The following is a 14,301-nucleotide window of genomic DNA, read 5'->3' as shown; positions in this document are numbered from 1 at the left end:
TTTTCATTGTTAGTGTATAAGAAAGCCACTGATTTCTGTACATTGACTTTGTATCCTGCCACATTGCTGAATTGCTGTATGAGTTCTAGTAGTTTGGGGGTGGAGTCTTTTGGGTTTTCCATATAAAGAATCATGTCATCTGCGAAGAGAGAGAGTTTGACTTCTTCATTGCCAATCTGGATACCTTTTATTTCTCTTTGTTGTCTGATTGCTGTTGCTAGGACTTCTAACACTATGTTGAACAAGAGTGGTGAGAGTGGGCATCCTTGTCGTGTTCCTGATCTCAATGGGAAGGCTGAAAGCTTTTTCCCATTGAGGATGATATTTGCTGTGGGTCTTTCATAGATAGATTTTATGAAGTTCAGGAATGTTTCCTCTATCCCTATACTTTGAAGCATTTTAATCAGGAACAGATGCTGGATTTTGTCAAATGCTTTTTCTGCTGATTTTTCTGCATCAATTGAGAGGACCATGTGGTTCTTCTCTCTTCTCTTATTAGTTTGTTCTATCACATTGATTGATTTGCAAGACAGGAAACAACATGTGTTGGAGAAGATGTGGAGAAAGCGGAACCCTCTTATACTGTTGGTGGGAATGCAAGTTGGTGCAGCCACTTTGGAAAACAGTGTGGAGATTCCTCAAGAAATTAAAAATAGAGCTTCCCTATGACCCTGCAATTGCACTACTGGGTATTTATCCCAAAGATACAGATGTAGTGAAAAGAAGGGCCATCTGTACCCCAATGTTTATAGCAGCAATGGCCACGGTCGCCAAACTGTGGAAAAAACAAAGATGCCCTTCAACGGACGAATGGGTAAGGAAGATGTGGTCCATATACACTATGGAGTATTATGCCTCCATCAGAAAGGATGAATACCCAACTTTTGTAGCAACATGGACGGGACTGGAAGAGATGATGCTGAGTGAAATAAGTCAAGCAGAGAGAGTCAATCATCATATGGTTTCACTTATTTGTGGAGCATAACAAATAGCATGGAGGACAAGGGGAGATGGAGAGGAGAAGGGAGTTGAGGGAAATTGGAAAGGGATGTGAACCATGAGAGACTATGGACTCTGAAAAACAATCTGAGGGTTTTGAAGGGGCGGGGGGGTGGGAGGTTGGGGGAACCAGGCGGTGGGTAGTAGAGAGGGCACGGATTGCATGGAGCACTGGGTGCGGTGCAAAAACAATGAATACTGTTACGCTGAAAAGAAATAAAAAATTAAAAAATTAAAAAAATAAAAATTAAAAACCAGATGAGATAATTCTCAGGGTTTCCTGATCTCCCTGTATCATGTGACATTTCTCTCTGTCCCCCTCTGGGCCACAGGATTCATTCCTAAATTCATATGGAACCAACAGATAGCTTTATGGTCAGTTTGTAACACAAAGCTCCTTCCAAAGACTCTGATGAATCCTGGGCTGGGAGTCTGGTCCGACTTTACCTCAGGTGATGTCATTTTACTGTGAAATGGTCACGGAAGCCGCACTGATTTTGAAATTGGTCAGGTCCCTCGGCGTCAGGAGTAAATGCACCAGAACAACGCCTCACAGGAATAACCAGAGAGGTGGTGTTCAACCACCATGAGCCAGGAAATTAATGCCAAAGCACAACTGTGCCTCAGGCTCTATGAGTAAAAATGCACTTTCCCGGATTGCTTATCCAAGCGCCCTGGACTAAATTATTAGGAGACAATTTCTGTCAAGAAAGTCCCTAGCTGTGGCGTTGAGGCATGGGTTAAAGGCTATGTCCCTCATTTGCAACGTCATATATATATATATATTTTTTCATTTTATTTATTTATTTATTTATTTATTTAATTTGTATGACAAGATTGTGCACGTTGTGAGCCTGGGGAGAGACTTAAGATAATCTTCCTGAACCTGTTGCCACCTCAGGTTGGAGAGCATTTCCAAAGAATCCAAAGACTGTGGTTCTGATCATGGCTGCTACTCACTCACTATCCATAGGTCTGTCACACCCCTGGGTTTCTGTTTCTCCGTAAGAAAAATGTAGATCATCATGTGTATCCCCTCTAAGTCATGGAGTTTAAATGAAGATCGGTGGAAATGATGACTGAATCCACAGTGCTATGTGAATCATAGTTCTTTTCATTGTGCAACAAAGGCCATAGAAGAAATCCTTGTGAAGCCACAGACAGTTGGCTTGCTTTTAAGTAAATGCATGTTGGGCTTGTTTCATAAAATGTGGCCCCTGGAAGGCTTTCCATAACATCGACTCCAGGCCTGCCGGGAGTCTCAGGTTTCACTAAGGTCCACAAGGACACACTGCAAAACTCACACTCTGCCTCTTACAGATTCCCACAAGGTATTTCTCCTCATCAACGGCCACTTGGCCTACGCGTCCTGGGACCCACCCACCCCAAGCCCCTTATCCTTGTGTCCTCAGACCCGCTCAGATCTGCCTCTTTCCAGACTTCTCCCAGTCACATTGTCTCTCCATCCCAGGTGCTATGTGACTCAGAAGCCCTGGAGAACCAGCCCCACACCAGTCACTCAAAGCTGGTCGTCTCTGACACTGGATTTTTCCTATCAGCTACTTAGAAAATAAGCTTTTCTCTATATGGTCATTTTCAGTTTGAAAACAGCAAACTGGAAGCTTCATTCTCTTGTCTTAGCTTAGAGCTAGAAGTCCTTCATTCGTCAGATGATTAGGCCGACAATTCACAGACACGTGAAGAGCGTCTGCCTGCCTTTTTGTCATTTCTTGAGAGCTGACATGGTCTCACATTGAGCCAGAGACTGCTGTGTTTCAAAAATACTAAGTCACGGAGCCATCAAGAACCACCTCATGAGACACTGCTGACCATCGTCATCACCCGTGGTACTGTAGCTCGACTCTGACACTGACTACCTATAGCACGGAGCCTACAAGTTAAGGGAAAGGCAGCCCCCCACTTCAGACACAGTCACAAGTTTGGGAGTCTCATGCTCACCCACACTTCTGACCCACGAGCTACCAGCCCAGGGGCTCCCACAACTCCCTCCGGCTTGATAACCCACTAGAACAACTCGCAGAGCTCAGGAAGGCACTATACTCACAGCTTTCTTAGGGAGGGTATGAATTGGGATCATCCCTGCACAGAGACCCTCAGGGTCAAGTGTGGGAATCAGGGCACATTGACTCCCCCCAACGCACACAGAGGTGGCCACCCACCAGGACCCTCCACTGGGCTTACGCAGAGTCTTCTGGAGGTTTGGTTCCGTAGATATGATGGATTCTGTCACTGATCTCAGCCTCCAGTCCTCCTCTCCTCCTGAGGCCAGGCTGGCTCACTGCTCAGTCCTTCCATTCCAGCACTGGGTTTTCTGGCATGATCAGCCCCCTACCCTGAGGCACCTTGTTAGCCTAAATCCAAGTGTGATCCCAGGGATCCTGAACAGCAGAGGCAGACCTATGGGTTGGGGATTCCAAAGACTGAGCTTCTCCCCTCCCAGGAAGCAGTGACAAAGGCCTGGGAAAATTCTTTACTAGACGGCACCCATAGTCTACACTGGAGGCGACATATGGCAACGACTCTGTCGAAGTCACAGAGGCCACCAGTCAGAGCCAGGATCTGAACTGGAATGTGTGGCGTTGGGTCTCCGTCCATAAGGACCACAGTACATGGCCTCACAAGGCACCTCAGGAAGTGAGTGTAGACACTCAGAGCAAACCAGACAAGGGTGTGAAAAATAACATGGCAGCCACAGGGGAAATAACAGCCCCATGTTGTTCCCTTTGACTTGAGCTTCCGCTTAAAAGCAGATCAGTGCTCGACTGTACTGCAAGGAGCCTTCATGCTCCTCATTTCTGCAGAAGGGAAATGTCTTCCTGATTACAGAGTATCTTCTTAAGTTGTTATATGAAGAAACACTTAGGCTAAACTGACAATATTCCATGCCTGAAGCTGCCTGAGCATAGCAGGGAAACTCAGATCACCCATTTCCTCTTTCAAGCCAAATTAGAAGTTTTCGAATTGCAAATAAAAATTACCTCCTCACTGAAACAACAGGGGAGTGGGTACATGTGCGTGACAGGAGTCGAGTTACTCGAGTTCTGAGTCTTGGTGGGGGGGATGCAGAACATGGGATAGAACAGAAAGCATTTGTGTTACCCCCAAATCTAATAATACACTGTACGTCAATTAAATTGGCTGTAAATTTAAAAAATTTTTAAGAAGTCCTTGTGTTGTGTGTATCGATATATCAAAACTGAAAAAAATTATAAGACAAAAAACATCATATGAATAAAAGATACAGCATAGGAAATATAGTGGGAGTACTGTAATGGCATCTGGTGATGCACGGTAGCTGCCCTCGTGGCGAGCACGGCAGATAGTGACATTGTATTCCTGGAACTAATACACCATTGTGCATCAATGATACTCAAATTAAAAACATTAACAACAACAACAACAAAAATGAAAGAGGGAGCGTACTTGTGTTGTTCTGCAGATTCAAGGCAATGAGCCCCGTAAACACTGCACCAATCCTGGTGTCTGGTCAGGGGATGGGATCCGTCAGCTCTTGCGGTGAATCACTGAGCACGCACAAGTGTTTGGCCAATGACTCCACCCCACCAGGTACGTGGAACTGCTGTGGCTTCCAACTCCAGGACCCATGAAATAGAGTACTCGCAGCAAACATGACCCACATCAAACTTTTCAGGGGTGACAGACCCTGGGAGAGCATTTCCATGTTCCAACACCACAGGGCACGTGCCACGACAGCTGTCTTGTTAGCGGCCATCACCACACCCCTGACACTGAGGTCCTCTACATGAGGACACGAGAGAGAGTGTGGGGAGGAGGCAAGAAGGCAAGAAAGCACAGAGCGGGGAATCGCAGGCAAGTATGGCAAGAAGCCTGAAAGCTTTATAGATGTGGAAGACTGTCTCTGGGAGGGCTCTGGAGTTGTTTAACCTGCTCATTTGGAAACATGAACCAAGAAAGTGAGGCAACACATAGACTGCTTAATGATGTTCACTCAATAGAAGATACCTTAAAACATGGAATATGAAATAGTTCAATAACGCAGGAATTTCCTCCTGATTAAATGTTTAACCAAAGACAGGATGGCTGCTGGTGGTGGAGCATAGCAGGAGTCATGCTCTTGTCCTAACTCACCGAGATTTAGCGCACAAATCCTCACAGGACGATCAACACAAGTTGATACTGGAAAGGGAGTTTGACTTGTATGTTGAGGTACCAGAAACCACTCAACTGTTCCTTAAAATTTTAACAAAATATATCCTAGGAAAATGTAAAAGGAGCGAGTTAACTGTAGAAGGGAAGGGATAGGAAGTTGGATTGAAAAGTGAAAGGCAATGATAATTCAGATGAGGTAATGCAGGTTACGTGCTCAGAAAGAGGGTTGCTGATGAAAGGTGGGAAAAGAGACTTTCTGGAGATAAGCACAGACTGCACGAGAAGAAGAGAAGGCTGAGTAAGTTCTTCCTAATCATACACGACTCATACCGATGAATATGCACTATTCTTTCTTGGGCAAAGTAATGAGATGGAACAAACAGCGAGCTTCATGGGAATGCCTGGCCCTGCCTGGAGCAGGGAAACTGGCCAATGAGGCGAGACCCACTTGCTCTTTCCCCTTCTTCCTGGAGTTCTATTTTCTTCCAATTCCTTCAAGCAGAGTAACTTCTAGAAAGAGCTGAAGGGCAGGATTTGCATTAAAAAATCCAGGTTATCAAACCATTCAAGAAGGCACTTGGTTTAAGGAGGGCAACTTGTATTTTCACAGAACAAGAGCATTTGTTTATTCTGACAGACACAAAGGATAGAAATGGTTTGGGGAAAGTTCAGCAACGCTGAGGTGAGGAGAGTGGCAAAAGACAAAACCTTCCTGAACACCAGGGCTAAACCGCGGACTACAGCAAAAAAAAAAAAAAAAAAAAAAAAAAAATGCTGTTTGGTAAATTACCCGCAAGAGATCTGTGGAAGAAATACACGCATGTTTTATGTTAATCCTGCCAAAGCTCCGATTCATTTCATCTATGTTCTCTATCGAAAGGACAATGTGTTAGGGGTGCCTGGGTGGCTCAGTCAGTTGAACGTCCAGCTCTTGGTTTTGGCTCAGGTCATGATCTCAGAGTCCTGAGATCAAGCCCCTCCTCAGGCTCCCAGCTCATCGTGGAGTCTCCTTGAGATTCTCTCCTACTCCCTCTCCCTCCTGTTCTGCTCTCTCTCTCTCAAAGAAATAAATAAATAGGTCTTAGAAAAAGAGAACAGTGTGTTAAAAATGTTCTTTTCAACCTGAAATATTTTTTCCTTACGTATTTTCTTCTTTTGTTGAGATAGGATCCCCATAGCACAAAATTCACACTTTTAAAGTGTATAATTCAGTGCTCTTTTAAAAAAGCATATTCACAAATTTGTGTATGCATCACATTTACTTCTAGGACATTGCCATCATCCCCAAAAGAAGCTCCCTATCCAGTCAGAGTCATTCCCCATTGCCCCACTCCTGGCAACCACTAATACACTTCTGTTTCTGTGGATTTGCCCATTCTGGACACCTCATGCAATGGGAATCACACAACATATGGCCTTTGGTGTCTGCCTTCACTCACTCAGCATAAAGTTGAGGTTCATGTTTGTTGTCGTACGTATCAGTACTAAGGAGATGTTTTAGGCAACCAGAAGTCATTAAGTTTTATACTTCAGAGAGAAAAAAGTGGATATTTGTATTTCCTACTTTAGAAATTTAGCCATTACTATAGGGTCACAGGAAATCTTCCAAATCCGGTGACTTAAAAACGTGGAATACATTTAAAGTATCATCTTTGGTCTCATGGTGACACACCTGATCTATAACTAAAATAATAATGTTTAAAAGAATCAGAGGAGGGGTGCCTGGGTGGCTCAGTGGGTTAAGCCTTTGCCTTTGGCTCAGATCATAATCTCAGGGTCCTGGGATCGAGCCCCACATAGGGCTCTCTGCTCAGTGGGAGCCCGTTTCCTACTCTCTCTCTGCCTGCTGCTCTGCCTACTTGTGATCTCTGTCTGTCAATATAAATAAATAAAATCTTTAAAAAAAAAAGAATCAGAGGATTTTTCAGAAAATGAAGCTAAACTCATCATTGTCAACAAGTACTTGTTGGTAAAGACAGTAACATTCAGCTTCAATTCAGCTATGAACTCTGTCTTCATACTGACTATAAAATGGTTGGCAGGGATGGCAGAGAAAATAATCTCTGCGAGCAAGGGCTTTGAAGTCGGCACTCTACAGGGAAGGCACTTACAGCTTGCTCGAGAGAGCGGGGAGATCGTGGAGGATCTCTTCATAGGGCTCCTCGGAGGCCAAGGCAGGAACAGATAAACGCTCTTTTACCCTTTCTTCCCAGGCAACTTCGGCTTTCAACAGCATTTCCTCAATAAACTCAGATGCGGCGATATCTACAAGAAGCAAGAGGAACATCAGGAAAAGTGGGTGCTGAGATCACAGAAAATGGTTCCCTTTCCATAATTCGGGCATGCTCAAAACGTGAAAATTGATCAGAGCAAAACAAAAAACATGAAGAGTTTATGGTAGGTATGAAGCTGCAGTACCACCATTTTAAAAAGCGTTCTTGTTCTATATCGGTGGCATGTTTAATTACAAATGAAATGCAAGAATGTAGAAATAATATTCACTGAGTGGTGAAGTTAAAATGTAAAATCACAGAGAAGCTAAGCTTGAAGAACGTGATGTCATTTTCATTCTCAGTGCAACTCCTCTTCATCTTGACGAATAACAATCAAAATGATGAAAACGGTTACACATTCCCCAGGACTGGCTTACTGGAAAACTTAGAGTAGGTATTCTTTACGCATCCATTTGTAGACGGACCAATAAATAGTTGAATTCTGAAAACAGTGAGTCTAGACTCTGTGATCTGTTGTTTCAATCTGAAAGATAGTTGTACTTCCTTATGTATGACATACCACATGTCAACAGTGACATCTGAATATACCCGGGCAGCAACCTAGACGTGCATTACTCAGATTAACACTGACTAACAACTGAAACTGGAAGTCAAAAAATCTTGAAGAAAAATTCACCTTAGTAACAATTGGGAACTTAATGGACACAACTGCTCCTTTTCAATCCTTGTGACTGAAGTGCGTGACCACTTGTGTCTACAGATTTGAGTTATGTGGCTTGATGGGCTGGATGAGTTAATTCAGCCACCACGAGATGTTTATGCCAAGATTTTACCACCATCTGCTCTAGGTTAGATCATATCCAGTAACAAAGAGGAAGTAGCCCGGCTTCCTCACCTTGGGTGATTATGTCTGTCCTACCTAATGACTACACCCCAAACTGCTTTTGTCCCCCAGATAATTTTTTCTGTATCCACTCCAAATTCAAGAAACACAAAATGGCAAGATTCGAATATAATACTGTGATGATTTTCTTCTGCTTAGTCATAATCTGGGTGTCTACTTTCCTGTTCTCTGTGCTATTATTGTATCTGGTTCATTATTCGTGCTGCTGGATTAGATGTTGGTCCCTCCTGCATTTACTCAGAACCCTCGCTGTATTATAGCTCTTTGTCCTTGTGTGTGGAAGAAGTATTTTCCTTCAATCAACAAATGATTGTTGAGAGTCTTCTACCAGCCCATCACTGTGTCTCTCTTGACCAACAAGGCATGGAAAATGGATTACACTGAGGGTAGACTAGGTATGGCCAACACAGGCAACCTGTCTAAGACAGCCATCCTATCCTGAGGTGGCCAGGGCTGAGGTTAGACCAAACATTTAGTCCCACCCTGGCCTCTAGGACTGTGGGTTGCCTTGGGTGTCCATTTTGGCACATTTAGGCCAACTACACTAGACCTAAAGGGGGAGTCCATGTGGTCAAGGGTCAATCGTATATTCTCTTCTCTGGGAAAGAAGCCCGGGATGTGACTTTGAGGAATGTGACAAATGTTAAATGTGACATGTTTCACCATAAATACATTAAACAAATAGAAAAATCCAGAAATGTCTCCTTGCTCTTTTAATACTTACCATGAGCCATGCCTTTGTCATTGATACCAAGATTACCGCGCTCTCATTAACATCAGCCCGCGCCCAAAGGTTGAAACTGTCCGAGTATCTTAGAGTTTCATTTGTTACATCTTCAGTTTGTTTTAGCAGGTAAGATGAATAAACATTAAACACTAACTTCAAAAAGCAAGAAATAGAGCAAATCTCTCACCCTGTCTTAAGCTGGAGGTTTATCATGTCATCATACTCCTACAAATATATCCAATGAGAAATCTCAGTCATAAAGTGCTCACTTATTACCTTCAAGATTTTTATAGTAATGTATGACCTGTGCTACACTTTTCTCTGTTACTTAGAATTCTTATTTTTAATGAACAAAAAACTTACGAATACATTTGTTGTCAAATTGTAAAAGCTAGAAAATGAATGCAGCATCCCTGTTTTTAAATTAGTAGATGAACATTATGAAAGAACAGTGGTAAAAAGAACTCTAGAAATGTTCAAGAGATACTTATCAAAAATGGTAATATTCAATTAAGATTGTGAGAGTTTTAAATTAGCTGGAGGGTATCAGTCTCAATTCCTTGCATTAGACCTGTCTGTGCAGAAAAAAAAAAATATTATTTAAAATTACCCTGATGAATAGGTGTGTATTTGAAATGATAAAAAACCAGTTAAATAACAGCAAAAATATATTCAACAGTAATTGCCATTGAAGGAATCACTGTGTGGGAAGTTGAAAGCCCCAGAAGCAAATTGCAGGGAAGTACAAGGGTCCCAATGATGGGAACCAGCCTGTAAGGCCCTTTTGCAAAGGAGCTGGGCAAGTTGCTTCTGGAACAGGGCTTGGATGGAGCGTGTGCACAGAGCTTCCAGGGGAGGCGGCCTCACTTGGCAGCCATGCTTGGGATGGACGAACAAGTTCTGGTAGGGCAGGAAGGAGTCAGGAACCGCTCACTGGTCCCAGGACACTCATAACCTACCTGAGGGCTTCTCTTCATTGCAGTTCAGAAGGTTTGGGTTTGCCTGATGCATCAGAAGAAGCTTCACCAGGTTTGTCTGAAACAGTAAAGTTCACTGAAATAAGAATCCCCAGAGAGAGCTACAGAAGCGTGGTCTCTAGGGGGCTTCATCCAGCCTGCTGGAGGGAGAAGGCATGAACACATCCCACCCTAAGCGTTTCTCACTCTCTCCACTTCTAGTTTTCCCAGCTCCTTTTTAAAAAAAGTGAAAGACATTCAAACCAAAAATTACTTATCAAAGGAGGGATAAATTGCTGGGGATTTGAAAATGCTCACTTAACACCTTCCTGGTTTATTTTAGGGCATCTGGTGGGAGGAATTACACCTTATATGTGTTTTGTTTTAATTGAGCGACTCATTAACGTCTCACTGGTCCTGTCCCATCACTGGAACCCCACAGACAACATGAACTAAAGTCACAGGGGGAGTTAGGAAAACTTAAATCTTACACTGTAAGAAAGGAAGAAAGCAACCTGATGAGAGGTTAATATATTCTTTAAATCTTATTATAAAATATAAATTCAATGAGTATATATGTGTACATGAGCCCTGAAAGAGAAGTATGAAATGATTTCCAGGGTATCCAACTTTTTTTTTTTTAAGATTTATTTATTTTAGAGAGGGAGAGCATGGAGGGGAAGAGCAGAAGGAAGGGGAGAGACAGAATCCCAAGCAGACTCCCCACTTAAGGGCAGAGCCCAATGTGGGGCTCAGTCTCACCACCCTGAGATCATGACCTGAGCAGAAATCAAGAGTCAGACGCTCAATCGACTGAGCTGCCCAGGCACCCCCAACTTTTTAAAATAGGTCATTCATGGCATCTTTCGGTGTTTCTTCCCAAAATTATCCCTCAGAGTTGGCCACTTGTGGCCACTGTCATGAATTTCGGGCTATCATTATGATTTCTTTATACATTTCTCCCTTATGTACAGAAGCACCTCCCAAACAACACATACCTCAGTCTGTGCGTGACACTTAGAGAAGTGAAATCCACACGCGTATACTCATCTACGCCTTGCTTTCGTGACTTAACCCTGCATTCTGAGAGTCATCAAAGGTGATGGACAGAAACAAGATTCATTCATTTTGTCAGCTACAGTATAACTGCACCGTACAAATATATCGTAATTTACGTGCCTTCCTGCCTGGACTTTCAAGCCGTTTGTAGTCATTTATTTTTACAAGTAACGTTGCTACAACTGTTCTTATTTATCTTGGTGCACGCGTGCCAAGGTCTCTTCAGGACGCAAGCATGTAGGACTGAAATTGCTGGGATAAAGGTCTGGACACCGTCAACGTGGCTTAGATAGCTCTAGCTGTTTTCCAAAGAGCTCAAATGCCTGCCCCATCCCCAACAAGACGTCCTGCTGCTCTGCACTCTACTTAATAACTTTGCTACTATGCATTTGCCTATTGCTAGATTCACATTCTCTCCAACACTTAATATGGTCATTTTTAGAAATTTCGCTCTCATACCAGGAATGAAGTAATATTTCAGTCTGGTTTAGCTTGCTTCTGTGATGACAAATGATACTGAACACCTTTCCACGTGTTGAGTGGCCCTCCTCAGCTTTCTTTGGAAGTGTCTACTCAAGACTTCTTCGCCTGTTTATTACTGAGTGTTTATGTTTGCTTTAGTGACCTGTGTTCTTCATGTGTTCTAGATATGTTTGTCAGATACGTGTATCACAAATATTTCTTCCCATTCTGTGGCGTCCCCATTCATATTCTTGAAAATGCTTTTTTTTAAAAAACAGAAGAATATTTTAACTTTGCTCTGCTTTTGTGAAAGTGTAACATCTGTATTGTTTTCTCAAGTGGTCAACACTCTATTTTCAAAATAACTGTCCGCTCAGAGGCCGTGACAATATGATACTATATTTTTTCCTAAAGGCTGTATAATTTAACTTTTATACGTATGGTCCATCTCAAGTGAGTTTTTGCAAATGACAGAGAAAATCTCAAATTTATTTTGGTCCAGGACCATTCGTTTTTCTGCATTATTTCTTGAAAATACTTTTTTTCCTCTCACTGAATTGCTTTGGTACCTTTGTTGAAAATTAATGGACAATACATGTCCGTGCCTGTTTCATTGATCTGTCTGTCTGTCCTTACTGCACTTCCTCACCACTTTGATTAGTGCAGCTTGGAGCCAGTATTGAAATCTTATAAGTGAAAGACTTAGAGTAAGTCTTGAAAAAAGTCTGTAATTTTCTTATTTTTTAAGATAATTTTGTCTATTTAGGTACTTGGTAGCTCCATATAAATTTTAGAATGAGCTTTTCAATTTCTAAAAGAAAAGGCTTAGGATTTTTATTGGAATTGCTTTAAGTGAATACCATATTAATTTTATATGGCTTTTAAAAATATCACAAATTTAGTAGTTTAAATAAGGAAAATTATCTTACAATTCTGTAGGTCAGCAGTCTGACACAGGTCTCACTGGGTTAAAGTTGGGGTGTTAGCAGCACTTTGTTCCCTCTGGCTCTCAAGAAAAATCTGTTTCTTGCCTTTTCCTGCTTCTAGAGGCAACTCATGTTCCTTGGCTTGTAGCCCCTTCCCTCAATTTCAAGCCAACAATGTTGCAGGTGTCTGCCCTTTTTTCATAAACACCCTCCCTATTCGCATGCAATGGCCTTCATTTACACGACCACGGCCCAATTTGGAATAACAACACCCCCCATTTTTGCATAGCCACACCACCCAGGGACCCTGAGCCAGGAATTGTTCTCTGCTTTTAAGGACCCGAGTGATGAGATTGGGCCCATCTGGGTAATCCAGGAAAATCTTCCCATCTCAAAATCCATAACCAATCAAAACTGCAAAGTTCTTTTGTTTTTTCAGGGAACAAACAAATTAACAGGCTTTGAGCTTCAAGGTGTGGACATCTCTGGGGGCCTCTTTTCAGCCTTCCACAGAGATCTTAAAAATATTCACTGTCAAAGCACATGATTATGGCTTACTCCTCCATTTTTTGGGGTCTTCTTTAATTCCTCACCACAGTGTTCCATAGTTTTCACTGTAGAAATTTTCTGTTAAAATATTCTGTTAAGTATATTGTTATATGTTTTATGTTTTTAATGCTACTGTAAACAACTTGATAAATGCACTTAATGGGTCTAGTCTTTCCATTTTTTGTGGATTCCTTTGGCATTTCATCCTCCTTTCTCCTTTCTCCTTTCCCAACTTTGTCCTTTGTTTCTATTTCTTGCTTTATTATATTGATAAGAACGAGACTGGGTTTTCCAATCTTGGGTTTTGCTATTGTAACACATGCTGTGGCTCTCCCCACACACAGAGCTTCGCATCCAGGCACATGAGACATCTCCCTACCCACCGATGATTGTTCTGGTTGGTATTCTCATTAAAAAATTGATTAGATTTCAAACAGTCGCTCCTTGTTAGCTTTCCCAAAGCCCATTCAAAAATCGGTGTTTGATTTTGCAGAACATGGATTATATCAGTAACATTTAAATTATATTACAGTGCTTATATATAGAAGTTTGTTTTTATTTCCAAATATAGAGTTTATTAACGGGAGATATTCTCTTGAAATATGAAAGATAAAATATAGAGAGCAGTTTCCCAGGACATTGAAATAGGTACAGGAAAGAGCTTTGTTTTATATTAAAGATGAGAGTGATGTGTTTGCATTTAAACCACATGAAAGGAAAGAAGGAAAAGAAAGATGGACAGGTAGAAGGAGGGAAGGATAAAAGAGGGAAAGGAAGAAGAAAACAAAACAAAACAAAAAAGCCAAAAGTGAGCTAAGATTACCTTTGGCTTTCCCAAATTTGAAAGAACAGTAATAAATCTAAATGCTTTTATATCTCTGCAAAAATGTCAGACACACACCTAACAATTACTTGGCAATTGTAAATGCAATTCAGTGTGTCCAGGCCTCCAAAGAGAAATGTGCCATCTCTCAGAAAACCACTTCTCTCCACAGCCTCTCCTGGAACCCCAGAAAGCAATTCAGTAACAAAGGCAAAATGTTTCCTCCAGGAAAATCTCTAGCAATAAAAGCAACTCCATTTTATTTCAGGCCCATAAAAAGAGGCATTCATGTGTGGAAGGAGGAAGCCCTCTCATTTGGGGAATTCCTTTCTTTTTTTAGAGCCAGTTTTCCCCATGTGCTTCCGATCAGAAATCGGGGAGGCCCGTCACAGAACTAAATTAAACAGGCCTGTGCTAATTTCAATTACTCTCCTCCGGAACAATTGCTTTACCCTCTCAAAAGACCATTAGGTAAATTGCTTCAATTGTGAATAGGTCAGGTGTGTAACC

At 42.0% G+C, this 14,301-nt stretch overlaps 1 protein-coding gene across 1 annotated transcript in view; it reads right to left on the bottom strand.

The window, feature by feature from the left end:
- LOC111147014 (myosin XVI) overlaps positions 1–14,301 on the bottom strand; it is a 471,268-nt gene that overhangs the window by 321,965 nt on the left and 135,002 nt on the right. The window contains exons 8-9 of the mRNA XM_022502858.1: positions 9,976–10,051; positions 7,263–7,416 (exon numbers count right to left, since the gene is read on the bottom strand). Of these exons, the coding sequence (XP_022358566.1) occupies positions 7,263–7,416; positions 9,976–10,051 (230 nt within the window). The remainder of the gene's footprint in view (positions 1–7,262; positions 7,417–9,975; positions 10,052–14,301) is intronic.

This window comes from Enhydra lutris, unplaced genomic scaffold, assembly GCF_002288905.1.
Source record: "Enhydra lutris kenyoni isolate GAN:26980312 unplaced genomic scaffold, ASM228890v2 scaffoldscaffold15, whole genome shotgun sequence".
In the NCBI taxonomy this organism is placed as follows: Eukaryota; Metazoa; Chordata; class Mammalia; order Carnivora; family Mustelidae; genus Enhydra; species Enhydra lutris.
The sequence above is the reverse complement of the archived record's forward strand: the minus strand, read 5'-3'. Positions and strand labels throughout refer to the sequence as shown.